The 24,642-nt window shown below is 43.9% G+C and overlaps 1 protein-coding gene across 1 annotated transcript in view; it reads left to right on the forward strand.

The window, feature by feature from the left end:
* The first annotated feature begins 1,211 nt into the window (after positions 1 to 1,211).
* LOC123372238 overlaps positions 1,212 to 24,642 on the forward strand; it is a 31,460-nt gene continuing 8,029 nt past the window's right edge. The window contains exons 1-5 of the mRNA XM_045020248.1: positions 1,212 to 1,380; positions 4,721 to 4,831; positions 10,932 to 10,971; positions 20,527 to 20,572; positions 22,662 to 22,916. Coding sequence (XP_044876183.1) covers positions 1,212 to 1,380; positions 4,721 to 4,831; positions 10,932 to 10,971; positions 20,527 to 20,572; positions 22,662 to 22,916 — 621 coding nt within the window. The remainder of the gene's footprint in view (positions 1,381 to 4,720; positions 4,832 to 10,931; positions 10,972 to 20,526; positions 20,573 to 22,661; positions 22,917 to 24,642) is intronic.

The raw sequence follows: 24,642 nt of genomic DNA on the forward strand, positions 1-24,642 counted from the left end.
TCTCACAGCGCTAAACAGTTGCAGCTCTCTGCTGACAGAGGAATTGAAACAATTCAGCGATGCTTCCTTGAGCCCTTTGACTTCCTGACCCCTACATATTTCTGGCCTTCCCATTCAAACCTGTAGGATATCACATCAGTTTTCCCCTATGGTGCAACCAGTCACAAATTCCCAATTAACCTGTTGACCCAGCACTTGCAGATAGGACAGTACTGCTGATCAGATAACAAAGTCTTTGTCTAGCAGAGTGGACAGTTATCTTGTGGAACCACCTGTAGGTGTCAGTGATAACACACCCTTCATTCCCCACACAGATAAATCAAAGGTCTGGGGCAGCATTTCCAGGCAAGGAGGATTTTTATTATCTAGGTTTTCCCAGGTGTCTAAAGTACCTGTGCAGCTTTACTGCTGGGGTTGTAAGGAATAGCAAAGCACATTTTCTGCCAACAAATGTGGAGTGAGCAAATTACCTCCCTCAAAATAAACCCTAGCAGGCTTCATTATTCCATTGAAAAAGGCCAGGGGTCAGGAATGGAATGACACTTTATTGATTTAGCTGTGGAGCTACTTTTTTAAAAGGTGCAAGATGCCTGTTATAGCCTGATTATTTTTTTTTATTATTGCCCTTGTTTCAAATTATTTAATGGCTATTTCATGCCAGATAGTGCAAGACCAGTCCTAGACACCTGCCAGTAGCACAGCTGCAGAGGGGTCTGCACAATGGTCACCCGACATCTAGGGCATGGCTAGGTAGGGGATTCCAGAGAATGGGAACCCATTCAGATAGCCCATTCTCATACGCCAAGCACCCCCAGATTGGCCAGCACCCAAACCACCCCGATGCACCGGGTTATGGAGATCTGACTTTGCACAGGGCTCTGCAAAACTTAGCCATTATTCCAGAGTCGGCCCTATCATCAAGACCTCTGCAGCAAGCTGAGCCCAGAAAGGCACTGCGGTGCTCTAGTGTGGCCGAGTGGAAATTCAGGTGAATTGAAATACAGAGGTTTTTATTGAATTCAACTGGAAAATGTAACATACATTCAGAAAGTGTCCCTGGTGGTAGTTCGTTTTACTCTGCTTCTAAATGTTCAATATGGTGCAGATATTTGTACTGACAACATATAACTTAATCATAGGAATTGTCCAGGGAAAGCTGGGCAGGGTGCAGGTGAAGACTTTGGCACCCACATAGGTGGCAACTTGAGATTATGGGACAGGGAAATGAGCTGAATGTTCCTGTTAAAATGACCTGCTGTGAAATCGTTAACAGTATTGAGAACTCAGATGTCATTATTACTATGACCCTACTTGAATCACGGGATGATGGTCAAAAAATTGCAGCTGAGTTGTGGACAAGCCATGGAAAATCGCGGAAAAGTAATAATTGACCTTATTATTTGCAGTAACAAGGTCCATTATTATTTTTCCATGCTTTTCCACTGTTGGCTGCTGAAAGCTGAATTGAGAGCGGGGGCTTCCGCTGTTGGCTGCCTGGGACTGAGAGCAGGGGCTTGGGGCTGAGAGCAGTAGACTGGGGCTAACAGCAACCGCCCAGCGCTGAGAGCAGGGACGCTGTCAGAATTGCAGTGGAAGCCTCATATTGCAGGATCTGCAATATCGCAAATTAAGTAAGGCCTTAATTATTACACTTCAGAGTTAATACACTATTGAGAGGAATGGGCAGATCACATCCCTCCTAGAGGTTTTGTTTGATTATCTCAGATTCAGGATTGCATCAGTGTATCCCTGGCTCAACAATTTTAGCTTTTCTTTGAAACCCTAAGGGCTAGAAACATCATTTTAAAATGAAAGTTCAAATTCCGGAGCTCAATTCCACAGCAAGGAATGGATTGTGCAGAAAGTCAAAGAAGTTTTGTCCAGTAAGTTGTGCTGGGGGACTGTGGTTGTTTTCTACTGAAAATGTTTTATTTCCTACCACTTGGGATAATTCTAGCATTGTGCTGAGCAATTTTGCCAGTCATCCACTTCAGAACATGAAACCAAACTTCATTCTAGATCCCCAATACTTTCTGTATATTTTAAAAAAAATACTTCCTGAACTTATCAGATGCCTCTGCTTTCTCAGTGTTACATTTAGGAACTGGAAACATTTAGAATTATCTCTGAATAATATTTTCCATAAGTTTTGTTAAGCACCAGAAGAATTTTCATTCAGTAGCATGCAACCTCTTCATTAAGACGTGCTAATGTTGATATGGTCAGTGTCTTATTAACATTTATTTTCCTTCTTTAATCCATTTGCTTCTAATGCCAATCCCTAGGTGTCACTGAGAGTATTAAGGAGCTGGTAAATTACTTCAGGCATATAGAAAAAGGTTGAAAATGGAAAAATCCCAAATATTATCACTTTTTACTAGATAAAACTCAAAAGTTTTAGTAGCTTGCCAAAAACAACTTCATTTTCATAAGGAAAACAAATGATGCCACTACTGTATTAATCCCTAGATTTATTCTGGGGAGCATAGTTTAACAAGCGCGCACACATTTTAAAACACACTCAGAAACAGCATACATTAATTGTTCTCTTTAGTCATATAATTAAAAATAAAACCTCTTTACTAACTTGTAATTCCAGAAAATACATGTCAGCAAGCTGCCTGTATACTACAGTAAAAATATCTTTTCGGCACACAAACTTGTTAATGTTTTCAGATTTCCCTCTGCTGGTAATGTGATGGTGTTGCACACTAGAAATAAATAAATAAAATAATAATAAACCTGCACATAGCCTATTCTAAATAGCTTTTTAGTGAATGTTGCTTTTTTATAGAATATCAGGGTTGGATGGGACCTCATCTAGTCCAACCCACTGATCAAAGCAGGACCAATCCCCAGACAGATTTTTGCCCCAGATCCCTAAATGGCCCCCTCAAGGATTGAACTCACAACCATGGGTTTAGCAAGCCAATGCTCCTGCCTATGTTTAGGAAAACTGTGTTGTAACTGTCTCTATATTCACAAGGCATAGGCAGAGGTGCATAAATAATCAGCTTGAAGGGGACACAAACACAGTCCAATTTTATGTTCCTATCTCTAGCACTAAATTAAATAGCCTTTGTCATCTTAGCTCTCCAGAATGTACGGAAAACTAATTGGCTAATTTGTGTAGGTTCTTTGGGCCAAATTCATCACAGCAGGCATGGAGGAATTCAGACCGCACCTCCGTGTACCAGCCTGATTCTTTGTGCTGATACCCACCCTTCCTCAAAAGTTCTAGTGTTTGAAGACAGGTTTAGGTTAATCCAACAGCTGAAATGTAGGCTTCAGCAGAGACATGGTGAATCCACATATATGCTAGTGCTATGGACATGCTGCCCATGTTATTTTTATTGCACTGGCAGCCTCTGGCTTTCCCCTCCACCAGTGGAAGGCAGGTTTGGGACACCTTACATAGCCACAGACCCATCCTCCCCCGCAGCACGCTTACCTGCTCTGAGGGCCCTGTACTCATGTTTACACTGGCAGAAGCTGACATCAGTAAGTAGTGAATCTGACTTTGTTTCCATATCACTAACTGGAACAACAAGAAGATGATATTAGTAGATACCAGAGAACTACTGCCTCTATAATTTCAGCAGGCTAGATCCTGCTCTACTCTAGTGCAACTGAAGAGAGTGAAGGCAAAGGTGGCTGGATGCCACCTTTGTGAGCTCTCAGCCCTTGAGGTTGTGGGGGATCAATTCAGCCTCAAGGCTGGTCTAATTAGACTGGCTTGTAACATTCCCAAGGGGCTGTTATGCTAGAAGGCATTACTTTACGTATGGGGGCCAGGAGACAGGGTAGCTAATAGGGCAGGGGTGAGCAAACTTTTTGGCCCGAGGGCCACATCTGGGTGGGGAAATTGTATGAGGGACAGGGGTCGGGGTGCAGGAGGGAGTGTGGAGTATGGGAGGGGGTGCAGTGTGCAGGAAGGGGCTCAGGATAAGGGGCATGGGGTGCAGGAGGGTGCGGAGTGAAGGAGGGGGCTCAGGGCAGGGGGTTGGGGTGCAGGAGGCGACTCAGGGAAGAGGATTGGGGTGAAGGAGGGATGCGGCAGGGGGTTGGGGGCTCAGGGCAAGGGGTTGGGTGCAGCCGGGGACTCAAGGCAGGGGGTTAGGGGACTCAGAGTGGGGGATTGGAGTACGGGGGGGGTGCAGGAAAGGGCTCAGGGCAAGAGTTGTGGTGCAGGAGGGGGCTCAGGGCAGGGGGTTGGGGTGCAGGAAGGATTCGGGGTGCAGGCTCCGGCCCGGCGCTGCTTACCTTGAGTGGGTCCAAGGTGGCAGCAACGCACAGTAGGGCTAAGGCAGGCTCCCTGCCTGTTCTGGCCCAATGCCGCTCCCGGAAGTGGCCAGCATGTCCATCAGTGGCTCCTGGGGGTGGGGTGTCGCAGGTGACTCCACTGCCCTCTGCCCTCGCCTGTGAGTACCACCCCCAAAGCTCCCATTGGCTGCGGTTCCCTGTTCCCGGCCAATGGGAACTGTGGGGTGGTGGTGTCTGCAGGCAAGGGCAGTGCACGGAGTCCTCTGCCCTCCCCTTCCCCCCAGGGGCCACAGGGACTTGGTGCCGGCCCCTTCTGGGAGCGGCACGGGGCCAGGACAGGCAGGGAGGCTGCCTTAGCCCCACTGCACCATGGGGCTGGCAATCCCGTGGGCCTGACTGAAAGCCCTGACAGGCTGGATCTGGCCCGCAGGACATAGTTTGCCCTCCCCTGCAATAGGCCATAAGTGCCAGCATAGTCAGCTCTACAGCGGCCTGCTTAGAACAACTTTATGTCCTCCTTGTGCCATCAGAACAGCGCAAAGGAATTACGACTTTGGACAGAACCTGGGTAAGTTGTGATATAAATAATTGGTTGCCTAATAAATTAAGCTCTATAAATATATCTATTTTTACCAAAGGAGTGACACATTTTGTCATGTTATATTTTTGAGTCTGTTCCACATAATCTTTCTCCTGTTTGTTGGAAGAAAATATTTATCTCCCTGTTTCTATACTTTTCTTTTAGCATCCTTCTAGCATTGTCTTTCTGTTCTGCCCTAGTACTGCAGCCAAAGAATGCTTTCTTGAAAGGACTTGGATCCCCCAAACACATACAAATTTTGAGGAAGTTTGGATCTGAATCCAGATCAAAATTTAAGGCCTTGCAAATAACTATAGTGCTTACTGTAGTGCAGTGGTTCTCAACCAGGAGCCTGAGGTCCCCTGGGGGGCTGCAAGCAGGTTTCTGGGGTGCTGCCAAGCAGAGCCAGCATCAGACTCACTGGGGTCCAGGGCAGAAAGCTGAAGCCCCACTGCATGGGGCTGAAGTCTGGGGCACCGACCCTAGCCACCTGGGGCTGAAGTCTGGGGCACCGACCCTAGCCACCTGGGGCTGAAGCCGAAACCTGAGCAACTTAGCTTCACAAGGCCCCTTGTGACATGGGGCCCCAGGCAATTGCCCTGTTTGCTACTCCCTAATGCCAGCCCTGGTTTTATATGCAGAAAACCAGTTATTGTGGCACAAGTGGGCCGTGAAGTTTTTCTAGTATGTTGGCAGGGCCTCAGAAAGGAAAAGGTTGAGAACCTTTGCTATAGTGAACAGCCCCATGCTTACAGGATCAGATTCAAATGGCCTGGCCCAGTCCTCTGTACAGTCACTTTCATAATAGCCTTCTGTAGCAGGGTGCTGGTGCACAAGCACCTAATTAGCCCCTGCTCAGCCAGCCTCAGTCAGGGGAAATAGATTGGGGCTGGGGAGAAGGCTGGTGCCTGGCCTCAGGAACTGGCTGCACCTGTGAGCCTGCTCAGAGAAGAGCTATAAAGGCCGGCTGGCAGCCAGTGCAAAGAGGGGATTAGCCAGGGAAGGGGTAGTCTCCAGAGAGAAGGGAGAACTCCTGTAAAGAGGAAACCAAAGCCTTGTAAACTTTGTATATAGTGTTGCTGGTGGTGGGTACTAGATATAAATAAAACCATGGGTGCTGCAAAAGAGAAGCCTGAAGGTGCTTTATTAAAGGAGCCCAGAGCAGTGGGAAGGCAGGCCAGGAAAGGACCCGGTTACACCTTCTCAAAACAGTTGAGAGTATTAGCTACTTGTACTGTAAAGGAAGCCCCACAAAGGACTCATATGCAGAGCTTTTTGGCCATAAATCTGAGTTTACTGAGATGGGGAAACCGAGGCACAAGGCGATGATGTGATTTGCCCCATATAACCCAGAAAATTAGGGGTAGAGCTGGGAACAGAACCCATGTCTCTTGAGCCCCAGGGCATTACACTGTTCACTAGGCCATATTGCCTCCTTTTACATTTAATTTATTTTTAAATAACTGGAACTACTCATGTAAGGCAAGCAGGATTTGGCCCAACTACTGTAGTTTCACTTATGTTTCTCAGGTAGCATTTCTTTCATATACTTACTGCCATTATTGCTTCTCTCTGTTGTTGCATCTTATTGCGAATGTGAGAGCACCTTGTTAATGGTGTCCGAAGAATGACTGTGTTTGGTGCAGGGTGTGGCACTCACTCCTTCAGGCCACACAGCTCAGCTTATCTTTCCCTCTTTTTAAGCATACGTAGAGTTACAGCACCATAGACAGAAAACCCTCTTTCTGGATAGTGTTTTCTGCCAGTTCCTATGTTAGAGCTCCTCTATGCCGTTTTAAAATTTAGCTTTCACGTTTCGGTTATATTTAATGATGCTACTTCATTTGGGACTTGACATGTTTGGATTTTATATGATGTATTTTGTCGGTTTGGGTTTGCGTATTTTGTGATTCAGTGCTGACCAGAAAGGACCATTTCTAGTTGTGATGAGGTTAGTTCAGCCTCTGTGACTCATTATGCTCTTGATCTCTCTGCTGAGTCTGCTCAGAAAGTTGACAGTTGTGATGGTGAGTTTTTGCAATGTGATGGTGGGTTTTTTCCAGTGGAAATTGGACTGACACCAACCAGTCATTTCACATTGGCCATCAGATCATAAAAAAGTTCAATCACTATCAGCCTGAGCTGGGTTCATGCTAACCACCAACAAGGTACTATATTCCACTGCCAATCTGATAGGGCATCCAGTTTCCTCTTTAATGTTGTTGCTTATTATATTTTAACAGTTTGTATGGTGGCCTCTGTAAAGAAAAATATTATTGCTAGATAACACACACATCTGCCTATCTGACAGATCAAGTGTCATGGTTCATTGTCTAAAAATAAAGCAAGCATGATGGTCATGTGACTGTGTCCTTTTTGTAGTTTGACAGTAGTGTCAGGGCTGGCTGGCCCTTTAAGGAAAGCCAGGTTCAGCCTTGCCTGTGACCCAGCAGCTATCTTCCAACTGATGCTGATACCTCAACTTAATGATACTTAGCAACCTTAGCTGTGACAGGGTCAGGACAGAGGACTACCTAAACAGAGCTAATAGCAGTTTGGGAGAAGACACAGGAGAGAGGAGCAGAGGGAGTTCACTCTGTGGGAAATGCCTGGGGAAGTTAGGCTGGAAGAGACTCAAAGGAAACAAAGTAGGCGGGAAGCTACTTTCTACTTTGTGTGGGAAGCCTTGAACTAGGACCTAAAAGGAGCATGGAGATGCCTGGGGGAAGCTGCCAGAGTTCCCCAGAGAGAGGATGCGGTGGGGGAAAACTGGTTGGGAGGAAGCATCAGCATCAGAGAAGTTCTACAGAGGCCACGAGCAGGGGCCAAGAAAGAGAGAACTTCAGTGGATCTCTAGAGGGGCACAAGAATTATTATCTGGATATCTGTTTGGACTTTCAGTTACACCTTTTCTTACCTTGGAACGGGGCCTGAACTTTTATGTGACTTTGCTGGAGAGCTAGGCCGCAGAACACTCAGACAGAGATTTGGGAGACGACACAGGCTAGGAAAGGCCACTGTGGAGCTGAAGTAGTGTCTGTGAGGGGGCACCAGAGATGAGGAGCTCTTGCAGTGCTGCATCCAGGTATGAGGGGGTGCCCTTGAGGTGAGGCATGCTATTACAGAGCTCAGTGTCTTTAGGGTTTGTCTGTACAAATAGTGCATGGCAAACTGGAGTGTATATCTTCCTCACACTAGTCCTGTCACACACTAACTGTCCATTTGGACCCTGCTGCTGTGAACTAAAAGTTCCATAATGTCCTTTGATCTACTCCAATTTCAAAGTGTGGTAGATCAAAGCATGCTAAGGGAATTCACAAAGACAATTAGTGCTTGGCCAGATAGTACAAGGTATATTACACCCCAGTTTGCCATGCACTAACTTCATCTAGACAAGTCCTTAGTCTTATAGTCAAAAGAACCTGGATAAGAAAAGAAAGGAGCTAAAAGCATTACCAAATTCCATGGCATGTCCATAGAGGATCACATGACTCTATTGTTTCTAAAAATCAAGTCTGGAGAATCTTCATGTGTCTCCAGCTGGATTTTCCTTAATAGTGTGTAGTGCTACATGCTTTTAGTGGACACTATAAAATGCTATCTATGTTTTCTGTTATGTCTGATGCACAATAATTAGGTCCCAGAATGTTTCCGCTAGCAGACTGCAAGTCATTTCCTACCTAACAATGCTGTAGTACACCGTCAGCTACAAGTTAAGCATAGTAACCTACAAATGTATGGCTTCTGCTTGCATGTCAATGTCTGCTTGACTATGTACATCGGAAAACCAGGTTTCATTTGGATTCCTGTTTAAAGCTACTCAGCTAGGACATTCTTTTACTGTTGCTTTGTATTCTAGGAGGCACTGTGGCATGTGGGAAGTAGAATTTCATCATCCCACTTACATCTGGATGAATAATGAAAAAAAACTGAGCATATTTTTTAGTTTTTAAATTAGTTTTGTCTCAGCCAAGGTCATATCCCTGTTGTGTTGTCTTCAAGATGACATTCAACATACAAGTGATCAAGTTTTACTGGCAAAAATATTTGTGGAAATTGAATTTGAAAGTCCTCTGAATACTTGCAAAAGCCAAATTTTAAATTTGTTTACAGAAATATTTGTGCCAGAAGTGCTCCCATATTTATCCACTCAGGGGTTAGAAATAATAACATGTGACTTACCAGGTGAATCATAATTCTTGCCAGGTGTGACACATGTGCTCTAAAATTTGCATTGGTTTCCAATTGGCTTCTGGGTGGAGTTGAAGATGTTAGACCTTTGATGTGCAAAGCTCTAAATAGACTGGGAATTCTCTATCACAGAAACCACTTCTCTCCCTGGTTAATACTATCACATAACTGAGCTCACAGAAAAGGTTCAAGCTGGATTGTTCCATACCCTGGCTGTAAAGAGTGGGTAGGGGATTCTCTGTGAGGGCATCTTTTCCTTGGCATACATTCCCAGGTGGCAGAAGCAGGGGGACTAGCACCTCTGCAATAGAAATATTGGGGGGGGGGCTGTTTCCATCCCCCCGCAATAGCTCAGAGACAAGAGTAGGACCTGGCTATGTTTCCACCCCCACGTGCATGCAGTACGAATAGCACTCCACTCCCCATCTTCCAGCCCAGGGAAGGAGCACATGTGCCAGCTGCCCTGGTGAGGGTTGGTACAGAGCACTGGCAGCTGGATGGAGTGGGAGGGTGGTGTTAATACATAAGAAACCTGCTGCTGAGGAGGTGGTGGGACCACAGAGTGCCAACAGTCCAGGAACTGCTGGGCTGCCCCTGAGAGTCTCTGTAGCTTCCCTTGCTCTCCCTCCTGACCCATCCCCGCACTACCTATAGTGTGAAATAGTCTGAATCTGTTGATTTCCACGCATGCTGCAAAGCCCAACTGTTTGAGTGGACATTTGTGGGGCAGCTTTGATTGGCAATGTTTGCAGACTAGCAATTATTATTTAGTGGTGCAAGTGGAGAAGAAAAAGGCTTCTTTTGTTTTGCTTTTGTAGTTATTTCTGTATTTGTTTCTATTTAATGGAAGGTCACGGGGAGCACAAGATGGTCTTTTATCATATGCTTTTATAGCCAAATAAATTACACAACTTGAGTTTGAATACTTACAGGCCCGTAATGTAATACAAAATTAGAAAAGATATTCATTATCCAAATTTGTTTAATGAATAAATACATTTGAGTAAATCACGCTATGTCTGAAGATAGTCCAAAAGCAGAAAATGATGCTAAAGTAATCAAATTATCTGTTGCAAAATTTCACTCCGTTCTAATCCTATACAGGTGCATCCTGCAGAATCTAACTGAGCAAATTAATTTGCTTTGCCTTTTATAATTTGAGTTGATGAAGGAGAAATGAAAGCAAATTGAAAAGGTTTTGTCAATATGTTTATCTAATAAGCAAACCAATCTCAGTACATGGAGATAATTTCTCTCTTACACATGCTATTGGGACTTAGGCCCCAGATTTTTAAAGCTATTTAGGTGTTGCTGTGCAATGCCTAACTAATGTAGGAACCTAGATCTCACTTTCAAAAGGGTTTTAGGTATTTACGAGCCAACATCCCGGATTTAGTCTCCTAAGTGCCCAACTCACTTCTGAAAATGAGAATTAGGGTCCTAAATTGACAGCATATATCAGTCTATGCCATTTGTTAACTCACTGAGCTGTGAGTAAGAGCTGTCTTTGTACTGCCATCCAGTAACTGGATAATTTAAAAACAAATTTTAAAATGAGTGAAATACATGTGTATTAATTCTGGCCAGATTCTGTCACCTTGCATCTCCAAGCAACCTGAAACAAAAACTGAGAGATTTGACCTGCTCCTATTAATCTTAATGAACATTAACATATGAGTTACTCTGAAAACAGATAATGACAATTTAAACACAGTTTGCTCTTTCACTGACTGTAACATATAGAATGTCTTACCGTAGCTCTTGGGGGCAGAGGGAGTTAGGTGATGGTTATTGACCCAATAGTTCTTGCGCGGGAAAAGGATGCTAGTACTTTTTGTAACTCACTATTCTTTGAAAATGATGCAGATAATCAAAACTCTATTATTAATTTTGGCAGGTGATTGCAGTCCTGGGAACCAGAATACATGGGTTGACAGGTAATGCACTTGTTAAAAGGTACCACACTTTCCTCCAAATATATGTCAGTGACATAACCCTTATTGGAATTGTACAACATTTTAGAAAATACAATGCTGTTAAAACAACATTGAAAGCAACATGCTTCTTCAAAATTGCAGAAGGCTCTGCAGGGCCAGGGACCTTGAAATGACAGGTAGTTAAAATTGCCAAACTCTGTTGCACTGAAGAGCCTAGAAGAAGAAAGAAGAAAAAGATAAATTTCTCCATCAGGGGAGGAGACTGATCTGATCAATCATAAAACCGTAAGTTGTTACTTCTCATCTTTAGCTCACAGCCTCTGCTCCATCCATTCCCCTTTGTTTCCTTCTGATGCCTCAGCATGCTTGAAAGCTTTACACAGCGACCAAAAACCCTCCTAAAGGGAAATGCTTTATCTCTGTACTAGGCATAATGTAGCTTTTCAACAGGCTATAAAATTATTGCAATTCTATCTCCATTCAGATGTACATTGTTCTCATTAAGGAGATGATTTAGATATTCTCAGTTATCTGAACTTAAGTCTCCTGAGTCCCAGTATTTTTATTCAGTGCTGAACTGCTATAGATGTCTGGATTTACTTCAGAAAGATGAACATCCCCCATCATGTGTGTTGGGTGTTGAAGACCATCTTTTTAAAAAGCATTTAGCTGGGAAGATCCTATGCCAGCTTGCTGAAGAATATTCACATTGTTTATTCAGCACAGTTCTTCCTCCCCACCCCCAACTGATTGATAAATGTTTGTCACAGGTGGGGCTGCTCCTCAGCACCATATATATATGGTATATGTGTGTGTATGTCTATATATAGATACATGTGTGTGTAAATCTGTGAAAGAGAATATAGAGAACAAGTGAGAGAGACAATGACATTTGCTTCTGTTTGATAACTTGGTAACCAGTATCCAGATCAGGGCCACCCAGAGGATTCAGGGGGCCTGGGGCAAAGCGGGGGAGCTGCAGCGCTTGTACTTACCCGGCAGCGGTCCGGGTCTTCGGTGGCATTTTGGTGGCAGGGCGGCCTTCAGTTGCTCTGTATCTTCGGCAGCACCGAAGGGCCCCGTGCCGCCGAAATGCCGCCGAAGACCTGGACCGCCACTGGGGGCCCGGGGCAAATTGCCCCACTTGTCCTCCCCCCGGGCAGCCCTGATCCAGACTGGAGTAAAACAGCAGTGGATAAACTAAACCCAGCACTTTGGATGAAAATCTGTATCCCAAGCAAAATATTCTTCAGGTTTGTACTGTGGAGCTGTCGTATAGCCTTTCCTCAAACCCCTAGTGCAATTCCATTGACATGAAAGGGAACAAATCCAGAATATGCAATCCAATGATGATCCAAAAAGCACAATTTTGCAATCTTTTTGTTCAAGACATCAATATCCAGTACAACTTCCAGCTCCTACATTGTCATTATCTCACTACATTTAGGACTCAAGACTCCAGTGAAAAGGAAACTGGCAAAAAAAAACCCAGCAATCTCCCCATCTCTCAGATTTTTTGAATGTGTTTAGTATCCAAAGTGTCTTGATGATATGAAAGGGTTTCCTGTCATAATTTCTCCCTTCACAACTTTAGTAATAATAACTTGGACTTTCATTGAGTTATGCTTGCTTTATCAAGTGGCAAATTTGACCCCAGGATTCCCAATTCCCTGTGTTGGCTGAAGCAGCCCTTGTGATGTTAGTTTGCACACTCTAGAGTGGTCTGCACACTTGATTTAGCCTTCTTTATCAATGTGTCAGGTCTTTACAGAGTCTGTCTCTTCCCTGTTGCGGATATGATGCAGGAGAGAAGGGCAAGTCTATAGTTAAACAGCTCCTTGTGTTCATTGCTTCTGAAAATGTGGACATATTTCAGAGTAAAAGACTGTGACTACAAAATTAGAAGCCACTCCTGAAAATCTAGTCTTCATGCCAAATTCTGCCTGTAATTTATACATACATCCAAAAACCACAACCAGAGATGGAAATATGGGGCTGTCACACCCTCCAAGAGGTCTTTCTATAGGTCCTCCAGCAGATCATTTTGCTCTAGTCTCTAATAAAGTATAGACTTGCTCCCTCTTAACCTCACCCCACACAAGATTATACTTGCTCCTGACAAGAATAATCTTTGCAGAGGCCAGTGGGAATGAGTATTCAGCTGGTGCAGCTTTCATGGGTGCCATTTTCTAGCTAAGCTTTAAAATTGCTAGAATACAGCACATAATATTTCCACAGACCATAAGGTGAATGTTAGCAGTTATTGCACACTCAGATGCCCAGTGTAACATCAAGGATGCATGAACCCAGCTGCAAAGAGAGAAGTTGCTTTACTTCCCAGAATCAAAAAAGGCATGCAGATATCTATATCAATATTCATGACACATGCATAAAAAGATTCAAATTGGATTTGCTTTAATAACCTGCTTAGTTCTAGTTACCACTGCCTGAGAATGTAATGTATGTAGTATGGGCCTGCTTCTTTTCTCACCCTACTTTTACACCAGAATAACTTCACTAATTTCTATGGCGTTGTTCTTGGTTTGCACCAGTGTCAGAGAGAGGGAGAATCACCCCTTATTTTCTCTTCACTTCAACTGCAATGAGACAGGCAGAAAAAAATGCCCTGTCTTTTCTCCAGTTAATTATATACCTTTTGGGTCCTGCTTTCCGAGGAATCTATGCATTGGGACATTTAAACCACTACTTTATTCAGAAATGATATACTTTGTTTTGCTTCTGAGTAAAGATGTGCTATAGCCACAAAACCAAATCCAATTCAGCCCCAGACACCAGAAAAACAATGCATTTTAGCTCCAGATCCAAATCGTGCCCAACTCTAACATGGTGAATGTGCATTTCTGTTACCTAAACTTACGGTCCTTCCTTTCTTTAGATACTGTATAATAATTTCCTAGATTTAATCGCTTGCTTCAAGAAAATCTCACTGTCACAGGCAGCTCTTTTATACATTATCAGACCACTGTTACGGTCAAAATGAGATGACCCTTTCTGAAAACAATGTCATATCAGCAATCTGGCAGACATAAGTATCTTTTTCCGTTTCCCAGAATAATTCAACTTTCAGGCATAATAAGTAAAAAGAAAAAAAAGTAAAACTGGATTGTATGTCACATTTTCCCCTCTCAAAATATTCCTAAGTGTTTTCCAAGTGACCAGGTAGAGAAATGTGCCAGATATTATACACTGAAGAGTAGCACAGACCCATTCTTGAATATCAGAACCTGCATTAGGGTCTCATTTAGCAAGGTACTTAAACATGGGCCTTATTTTAAAGTCATGAGCAGTCCTATTAACATCAATGAGACTACTCACGTTCTTAAGTACCTTTCAGAAAAGGGACTTTATTGAGACCGAAAATGGTAGGATTATCCTTTGTTCTTTTCAGACAGTGGAGTGGAAGCTCTGTCTTCCATTTGGAGAGATTTTTAAATCTTACCTAAGGAACAAAGGATCAGATTTTAAAGTGGTTTCTATCTTGCCTCCTTATAAAATGTATCCACAAAAATTATGCCCACATTTGTTGTCCCCTGCGGTTAATTGCAGGCATCAAGCATACAGCTCTAGTGCTTGATTTGTACCTACAATCAGATACTAAGCCTTTTCTCAAATGGAACACAGAAATGCAGGCACAATTTTTAGGGAGTTTGTTGCAACAAAATGAGAGGTTGCCCTTTACAAATCAGGATCAAACTTTATCAATTCCCTCCCACCACCTCTAAATTACAATGGTGTTGCCATGAGCTATGGGTGTTTTACCAACATATTTGGAGCTTTAAACTGTTCTAGATTTTTCTGCGGGGGGGGATAGCTCAGTGGTTTGAGCATTGGCCTGCTAAACCCAGGGTTGTGAGTTCAATCCTTGAGGGGGCCACTTAGGGATCTGGGGCAAAAATTGGTCCTGCTAGTGAAGGCAGGGGGCTGGACTCAATGACCTTTTGAGGTCCCTTCCAGTTCTAGGAGATTGGTATATCTTCTATTATTATTTATTATTATTTGTTTGTGAGAGCCTGGATGGATTATTTCTCCACATGCTTTTTTGTTAAAAATCCCATACATGGGAATTCTTAAGCTGAACCTTTTCTAAAGGTGCCTCTGTGGGGAGCTATGTCTTCTAGATTCAAATATTGTTCTTGAGCTTAAGTCCCATTCTGAAGTCCAGAGCTTCCTTTTTAAATTAAATCTCGTTGAAAAAAGAAAATACCATGTTTCTGGACAGAACGTTTATGTTCCAGCATGTTAATCTGATTGAGTAGGAGTAAGCGAAAGCAGAGTTTACCCTCACTGAGTTTGCAAAAGACTCAATGGGGAAGGGAAAGCAGAGATCTGCATTAACATTTCCTTGGGAAATGTAAGCCAGAATTGATTTCAGAATATCAAGTCCTGAGCCCTAGGTATGCAGCCAACCTCGGTGTGCAATGGAAGTTCCCTAATAAACTAAGAACTACAGGAACAATTGGCTGAAATTCTGAATTGTGGTTGGTTGAAACCCCTGAGGTTTACTTTTTTATTATTTTTATTAGTTTTAATAAAAAAAACAATTCAGAAAAAATCCATGGATGCTGTCAACTTTCAACTTCTCTAAACCTTGTGGCAGGCAGTTGCTTTCCCACCAGAGTTTCTAACTGACATTATAATTTGGGTTTTCAACTCCATTGATTGCCATACATTATTATTTTAATCTCCCTAACCTAACCCAAAACATATGTTCGGGGATTTCTAGCTCTTAAAGCTCATAAAGTTAATCACATGCTGCCATTTAAATAGACCCTGGTTATCAAGCAATCTCTGAGTTTTTGCCTGCCTGATTCTCACAGACTAGCTGACCCAACTTCTACTTCCTATAAAGAGAGAAATGAACTTCTCAGTGAATCAGCTTGATGCACATTAACATGATGAAATCTGAAGCAAAATTTTAAACTCACATACATTTGGTGCATAGTTGTTAGATGGCTTTGGAAATTTGGGCAGAAATGGAGATGACTGTATGGTTGTGAGTGCCACCAGCCCATATTTGTGTTCAAAAGTTTGGAATAGGCATCAGTCTTGGGGAAAAAAATATTCACTACATCAAACATTAGTGCTCTTGTCTCTAGCCCAAATGAAAAGCTAGTTTTCTTAGGGATCCGTATTGTTTCTGTTTGGCTTCTCAGGATTTCCCAGCTTTTCTCTGCTTCACACCCTCAAGACCCTATATCATTCATGATCCTTGAAGCCAAGGTAGATTGGACAGAACAGAGCTCTCTTCAAAGCCCATCAACTCCACCCTGTAACTGGAGGAATCACTGTTGTTGAGCAATGCAAGGTCCAGACTGAACAATGAAAGGCCAAGACTCTCATTGTCTAAAAGCTGAACATGTGGTTTCCCCAGCACTTCTATCCCCTGCTAGTCAAAGAAGTAAAAGACCAGACTGAAAATTACTATCTGAAAGTATTTACTCCGCATCTTTACAGAAATAAAACGACAGTCCCTGCTCTGAGGAGGTCACAGTCTAAATGACAGGCTTAAATGTGAGTGGAATCTGTCCCTATGTGACTTGTACTGTGGTGTATCCAGCTCATTAATTCTGATTATTGCACCTAGTTAGACAGTGTAAGGTAATTCCATAGACCAATTACCAAAATTCATTAAGATTATGTGATCAATTCTCATAGGAAAAATTAAATTTCAATAGAGTTTTTACACCAGTCAGCTGTCCTTACCCTCTGGAGTTCCACACACTGAACTTGCTCATCCCTCTTCTCTCCTTTTCCCCCTAACTCCACTCACCTGCCAGTTCCTCTCCTGATTACCTTTGATGATTCTGCTGCTGCAGTCCACCACTGCTGTTTCTCCCTTCAGTTCCCATTCAGTGATCCTGTTCTTTGCACTGCTTCCTTTAGGCACACATTCCTTTTCGGGGCACTCTGAGCAGAGGTAGTATGTGGAAGCACAGTACCCCACAACAAGAACTCAAGGCAGCAATTGCAACAGCAAACACAACTAGCTGGTGACAAGACACCAGAATTGCCCCCTAGTTCACAGCCGAACACATGATAGATCAGAAAAAACGGAGAAGATTGGGTCAGGAAACTCAGGATAGCTGTATTTTAGGTAAAGTGGAGGAGACCATTTGTTATTACAGGATCGGAAGGGCCCTTGGGAAGAAGGAGAAGGGTTGGTACAACCATTGATTCTCAAGAAGGGAGAGTCAACCATGGACATGGTGTGGAAAAGAAAGGAGGCTAATAATTGGATCTGGTCTTTGCATAGAAGAAATACAAAGTTCAGATAAGGATTCATATTTTGAGGGATTAGCTAAACCTTTTAGAACCTTCTGAGATTCAACTATCAACATCAATAACATTCTGTAATGCCCAGTTCAGCTCTCATTTAAGTCAGCAGGAGCAGGGTTTAACTCTCCAATGAACAAATGGGACAATTTCCTCCGTTGTTTGAAAGGAGCTACCAGACACTTCAGGCAGTGGATTTCTTGTGGGTTACTACACCTCTCAGGTGGTTCAAGTTACTTGCCTGCTGCCACTTGCTTCATAACATGAACTTGAAATATTTCTTGTAATAACCACCAAGAAATGCATTGCTTGTCTCATTTCATTGCTTAGTTAATGATGGACACATAACTTAAATCTAAACAGCACAAACAATCTCTTTGGATAACAGCATATTTCTAATAAACTGCACTATAAGTTTGATACGTCCTCATTCTGAAGAGGCAAAAGAGTGGCGATATTTACAAAAAAAAATGTCTTTGCTTTTACATTGATAAATGTTTACTTTCCTTTAGGCTGGAATTCATTTAAACAGTTTTGGCTCATTGAACAATACAACTTGGAGCCAAAATAAACTGAGATACATTATTTTAGAGACCAAGTCAACAAGACAAGGGAAGCATTTGTGACATATTTTTCATAACAGAAAAACATGAAGGATTTATGCTGATTTTATTTCTTTTCTTTGATAATTGCATACATTTAAAGCCACCGGGGAGCTGTAAGGCACAGGGCAGCTAAGGAGGTGGAAGCAAAGGTGTTTTCACACCTTTATGCCCATCCAATCCTGGGGCTGGCCACCATATTCCCTGTCCCCACCCAGGTCTTCAACGTACACTCTACACAAGGGCTGCAAGGGGGTAGTTTAGGGCTGATGTAGCCTGTCGTATGCCACTAAGGGAAACCCCTGAAAGCCAGTTGGTCTCCCTGTGCTGTTGAGCAGGCAAAGCAGCAATATCTGGGCCAAGGATCGGACTCCATACTGTCTGGATGTTTCACAATGGCTATTTGCATCTATCAAAATGCAAAAAACATTTCCAGACATTCCAAACCTGTTTTAAATTAAAGCTCCACAAAATCACCAGCAAATACTAGCTGATTAATAGCCCTATGAGGTAGGTAAGTAGTATGAACTCTCTCATACAGATGGAGGAAACTGACGCAAAGAAGTTAAATGATTTGACTGAGGCCATCCAAGACTATAGTGAGCAGCAATAGCATAGCTAGGACTACAACTCAGAACATTCCAATTCCCAGGTCTGTGCTTAAACCAGTAAACTACACCACTCTGTATATCCTACTCTGTTAAACTAAAATGAATATGAACTAATGATGGAGGGGGGTATTTGTCTGAACTTTCAGCCTGCTCAGCTGGGCCATGTGGTCTAGCCCAGCAGTTGTCCTTAAGTTAAACTCCTTGTTCTTCAAGTATCCTTTCTGACAGTCACGGTTTCTTTTATCTGCTCGGGCAGCTGGACACTGCTCTTTATTAATGTACTTACATGTCACTTCTCCAGTGCAGATTTTTTTTAAATGTTATTACATCATTTGGTACAACTGGCTTATAAACTATTCATTATGGTCACTATCTGTTCCCTATCAATTCTCCTTGCAAAGAAGTCCACTGCACAGCAGATCCCATCATCAGACTCAAATGGAGAGCCTGTGTCTCTTGAGGGCTGGGAGCTTTTCTCTTCCATTGGCTCTCAATCTTGATGCTGTATTCAGAGGGTGGGAAGAGAAGGGAGGGAAAATGTTACAGCCTCTGCTCTTAACAGGCCATTTTCTGCAAATAAAAGGTCATTACAGGTCTTTCAAGGTCTTCATAATTCTTGTATCTCAATCAAATTGAGTTTCTATGGAATCATGTTAAATGTAAAAAAGGGAAAAAATCCACACACACACACATCCATAGAACACACCAGGAAGAAAAAAAACCTCTCTGTAACACTAATATGGAATGGGTTTTTCTGATAATCAAAGCTGATGTAAATTGGGAGGTAACTGATGAAATTATGAAATTCAGGTGCTCCCATATTGACCGATAATGGGGAAATGCTGTGTTGTTGTTTTTTTTATTCTCTTTTATTTTTTTAAACTGTCTTTATAATTTTCACTTCTGTCAGTTAATTTTATCCATTTTAATTAAAACCACCAATATCTGGCATTCTGGATTCAGTTTTGCATCTTGCTCCATATGTGTGTCTTGAAAAATGGAAAAAAACCCAAAAACCTCTCACATCTTTGGAAAAAGCTCTACATTTTATCAGCATTTAAATGCTACAGACTAAAATAAACCCCTCAATGTGTCTATTTTTTTAAAAGCTATGTAGAGACGTCAGTCTAATTTTTAAATTGCTACTCCATATGAATATTTGCTGTAACAAATAGATCCTTGTAAGGAATTTGGTCTGTCTTGTGAACACTCAGCACACTTTCAAGTTACCTTTCAAGCATTCTGATGAGAAATCATAACTTAATCTGTTGTTCTATTGAAGGAAAAAACAAAACAAACCCCTCACACCTTGGTTTTTTTTTTTTTTTAATGATCATGAGGACCATTTCTAAAATGACATCATTTTAGCTGGGCTGTAAAAGCATCTGGCATTTTTTCTGCTAGCAGAATTTTTTTTATACTCTTTCCTATTCTGACTCATTCTTTGCTTCACTAATTATGGCTGACCTAAACCCCTGGCACAACACCAAATCGTGAATTTGTTGTAGATGTTATAAGACAGGAAAAATGCCACAGTACGTTGGTGGCCTACATTTGTTAGTATGCATGACACATTGTATACATTGCACATCAGCTAGTGTTTTCCTCAAGGTGGAAATAGTGTCATATAAAAACGTTCTTTATTTTTGGCCCAGCATGCCTACTGTTTCCTGCCTTGAACACTGATTCATCTAGGCACACAATCACTGCAAGCCAGATTTAGCTCTTTCATATGCAGCAGAAGGTACAATGTTAACTGATAACACGTGGTCATTCTTTGATTGCTATTTGCAATACTTACATATGCTGTGCTTTTCATAAGACCATGGCAAAGCTATTTCCCTGTGTAGGCCGAAGAGACCTGGATTAAAGCTAGAGATTGTCTCACCAACCACAAGCACATTCATAGAGTATGTATTTCTTACATACATACAATTTAAATATTCTGTAACTTTAAAGTGGGTTTTTTTGGTCCCACATAAGTATTCAGTATTCATCCAATTTTCTTCTCTCTTCCCTCTTTCTGTCCTTTTTATCTCCTGTAATAGTGGATCATCTCGATGCACTCCCTGGTGGTCAGATTTGGCACTGCAGGTAAGCTCAGGCTTTGGTTTCCCCTCCCCAGACTTTAAACCAGGGGTTCTCAAACTGGGGGTCATGAGATTATTACATGGGGAGGAGGGGGTCATGGGCTATCAGCCTCCACCCCAAACCCCACTTTGCCTCCAGCATTTATAATGGTATTAAATATATTTAAAAGTATTTTTTTAATTTATAAGGGGGGGAGGGTCCACACTCAAAGGCTTGCAATGTGAAAGGGGTCACCAGTACAAAAGTTTGAGAACCACTGGTTTAAAGTAACAATTCCATGCAGGCCTTTCTAGCATTAAAGAGTGCCATCTTTGGATGGTCTCACTTATTTAACAGAAAGAACAGCACAAAAACATAAATGAAAGCTTCAGTCAGCTACTCCATCAGAAACTCTCCACCTCTGGGTTAATCAATGTTATGTCTTGCCCCTCTAGCCATGGAACACTCTCAGGCTGAATTCCCTGTCTGGAGCTTGGGCCTCTGCAAGGCATTTAGCCAAATGCCACTCTTCCCCTGATAGTGCATTCCTCTCTGCTGAGCATGTGATAGTCCCAAGTAGCCCTTCAGAAAGTCCCATGCCCAGCTCATTCCCGTGTGCTGCTCTGGTCCCTTTTCTGAGAGTCCTCCTCAATAGGTAGAGAAACGCGTCTGGACTCGCTGAAAGTTCAAGGCCTGTGGTCAGAGCAGGAAGCTTCTCTGCCTATCAATGTCCTGGAGTTTCGTGCCATCTACAATGCCTGACAGACCTTTCAAGATCACATCAGAGATGTAACGGTTCTCATAGTCACTGGCAATAGCACCATGACGTATTATGTAAACGGACAGGGGGTGCACACTCGAACATGCTTTGTCAGAAGATGATCAGGCTCTGGCAGATTTGCATCAGGGAAAACATTATCCCTGTGGCTGATCACTTGCCTGTGATCCACAATGACCTGGCTGATCAACTTAGCAGAAAATTCTCCCTGAATCACAAGTGATCTATGAAACCCAGAGTACTGCCATCCATTTTTGCAGTTTGGGGCATCTCGACAATTGACCTGTTTACCATGAGAGACAACAAGAAATGCCAGTTGTTTTGCTCCCAGAGGTATCTCAGTCCAGCTTCCTTGATCAATGCTTTTCAGGTGAGCTGAGAATTGACACCCCTGTTTGCCTTTTCTCCAATACCGATCATCCCGCAGGTCATTCTCAAGCTGAAATTGGACTGTGCCAAGTGCATTCTCATTGTGTCAGTGGCTCTGAGACAATGCTGGTTCTCCAACCTCCTCATGTTATCGGTTCAGCCTCCCATATCCCTTCCTCTTCATTCTGACTTCCTGACTCAGCATGACGGTGAGGTTTCACATCCAGCCCTCTGCATCTCACACCATGAGATAGCCCTCCATCAGGTCAGCCTATGCAGCCAAGTGGATGCGGTCTTTTTGTGATGTGATATGATGTGATGTTAGGCTGGAAAGTTCAACTGATGCTGGCTTATATCCAGGACATGTTGGAATACCGGTTACACCTTTAGTCTTCTGATATTGCACTTAGTTCACTGAGAGTCCACCTGACAGCGATTTCATCCTCCCATCCATGGGAAGTCAGTGTTTTCAAACTCCATGGCAGTGAGATTCTTGAAAGGAGTCATTCATCTCCACCCGCCTGTTAAAGAGGCAGTTTCTTTGTGGGACCTTAATATTGTCTTAGCAGCTCATATGGTAACTCCATTTGAGCCTCTGGCAACATCTTCTTTCCCCGTTCTGTGTCAGAAAACTGCCTTCCTTATGACAATAACATCATGCAAGGAGAGTGTGCAAGCTGCAGGCTTTGATGGCAGAGCCTCCTTACATTTACCCTAATTTTTTATCAAAGGTGATTTCCCAGTTTCACTTGAACCAAGTTATATATCTGCTAGTGTTCTTCCCTAAGCCACATGCAATCCCAGAGGAACAGCATCTTAATACATTGGATGTCAGGTGATGTTTAGCTTTTTATCAGGGTAGAAGTAAACCTTTCTGTTCCTCACCTTGCGTGTTTGGTTCATGTGTGGTGTGACGCAGTGCATCTATCCCGCCCTGGCTCTGCAGGGGTTAACTGTGCATTGCAGGCTGAGGAAGCCACGCCTCTTCACCTCTGCTGGGCATGCTCAGCCTGGAGGCAAGGTATAAAAGTTGCTGAAGGGAGAGGATGCAGACTGCAGGCTCTCTCCAGGGAGCTGCCACAAGCCCTGACCCCAGAGTCAAGTCACGCAGAGCTCCAGATGGATTCCAGGCTGCCTGACAAAAGAGAGGATGCTGCATTGTCTGGAGCTGCGCCACGTGAGGACCCCAGAGACCCGTGGACCCTCGCTGACGAAGACAAGGTAGGAAGCAGCCCTGGGGACTTAGACTTTGCTCTGGTGAGTGAATTGGGGAACCAGTCAGCATGTTTCAGGAGGATCCCCGCTGACTTGGTAGCAAGTAACCCAGCCACTCCCAGAACCCTGGGCTGGGGCTTGGAGGAGCAGGGAGGGCCCCAGTTCCCCTACCCTGGGCACTGCACACTCCTGAGTGGTGCCTCACTTCCCCAATGGGCCAGTAGGCCACACAACCCCCCGGAGGGGTGCAACTTTATTAACTCTGGCCATTAGGTCACGCTGCCCTGAACAGAAGGGCCACTTTATTGACTCTAGCCATTGGGCCACACAGCCCTGTGTGGAAGGGCGACTTTATTGACTCAGGCCACTAGGCTGTATTAGCAGGTTCCATAGTAAGGGTCGTTAACATAAGACCTCACCGGCTGCGGTACAGTCTCTTCCCTTTCTTGTGACCAGACGCTCCGTGACATGGTGCACCTACCCCATGACATGTGGACAGGGTCAAGTGGTCTCTAGAGCCCTGTGCAGATACACAAATGTGTATCTGCATCCAATCTGCAAAAATTATCTGCGGATATCCGCAGATATGCACGGATTGCAGGGCTCTACACTGGGGGCTGGGCTGAGGCTGCAAGGTATCTCCCCTGCCAGAGCCCAGTCAGGGAGAGCTGTGGGGAATGTGTGTGGAGTCGCGGACCCTCCACCTGTCCTCAGCCAGGAGGGGAACCTTGGGTGCGGGGACACAGCCAGGGGCTGCTCTCTCCCCTCTGCACTGCAGGCAGGTGGAGGGTCCACCCCAGCTCCCCACAGCTCTCCAGCTGAGCTCCATGCTGGACATGCTGGGGTGAGGGGGGAGACTGCGGTGCTTGGGCCCCCCACCCAAGGCAGGTGGAGGGTCCGCTGCAGCTCCCCACAGCTGGCCACCCGTCTCTTACCATGGCCCGGCTGCGGCTCCAAGCCACCCCCCTCCCCAGCCAGAGCCAGGTTGGGGAGAGCAGCACTGGCAGCTGTGGGGAGCTGCGGCAGACCTTTCACCTGCCCTGGCCACGGGGCCCGAGCAGCCCCCGCCCAGTGTCTGTGCTCCCCAGGCCCCCCGCCCAGGGTAGGTGGAGGATCCATGCCGCGATTCCTCACAGCTGCCCACCGAGCTCTTACTGTCAGAGCCCTGTGCAGTTACAAAATGTGTATCCGCATCCGCACTGCTATCTGCAGAAATTGTCCGCAGCTATAAAGTGGATACCCATGGATTTGCAGGGCTCTTGTGGTCTCTTCACAGACAATATCCAAGTGGATAACTTCCTGTATCATGACAGCTTACGAAGTAGCCCAGGCTCCGCCTCCTCAAGGGGTACAAGCTCAATCTATGAGAGCTCAGGTGATGTTCTAGGTGACGTTCCTATATTGGACATTTGCAGGGTGGCCACTTTGTCCTCTCTCCATCCTTTCGCAAACCACCATGCCATCACAGCTGTGGCTAGATCAGAAGCCAATTTGCCCAGCCTTACTGCCAAATAAAGAGAGGCTGAAGCAGATAAGTTCAGGAGATACAATGGCTAAACTTGAGTGTCTAAAGTTAGGCTTTTATGACTTGACTTTCAAAAGTGCTGAAGACCTAAGAGCTCCCATTGATATCTATTATCGTTGCGCATGTACAACACTTTTGGAAAATTATGCCACTGAATCCATATTTAATCATCTAAATAAGGGACCTGACTTTCAAAGGTGCTGAGCA

Source organism: Mauremys mutica, chromosome 6 (genome assembly GCF_020497125.1).
Source record: "Mauremys mutica isolate MM-2020 ecotype Southern chromosome 6, ASM2049712v1, whole genome shotgun sequence".
In the NCBI taxonomy this organism is placed as follows: domain Eukaryota; kingdom Metazoa; phylum Chordata; order Testudines; family Geoemydidae; genus Mauremys; species Mauremys mutica.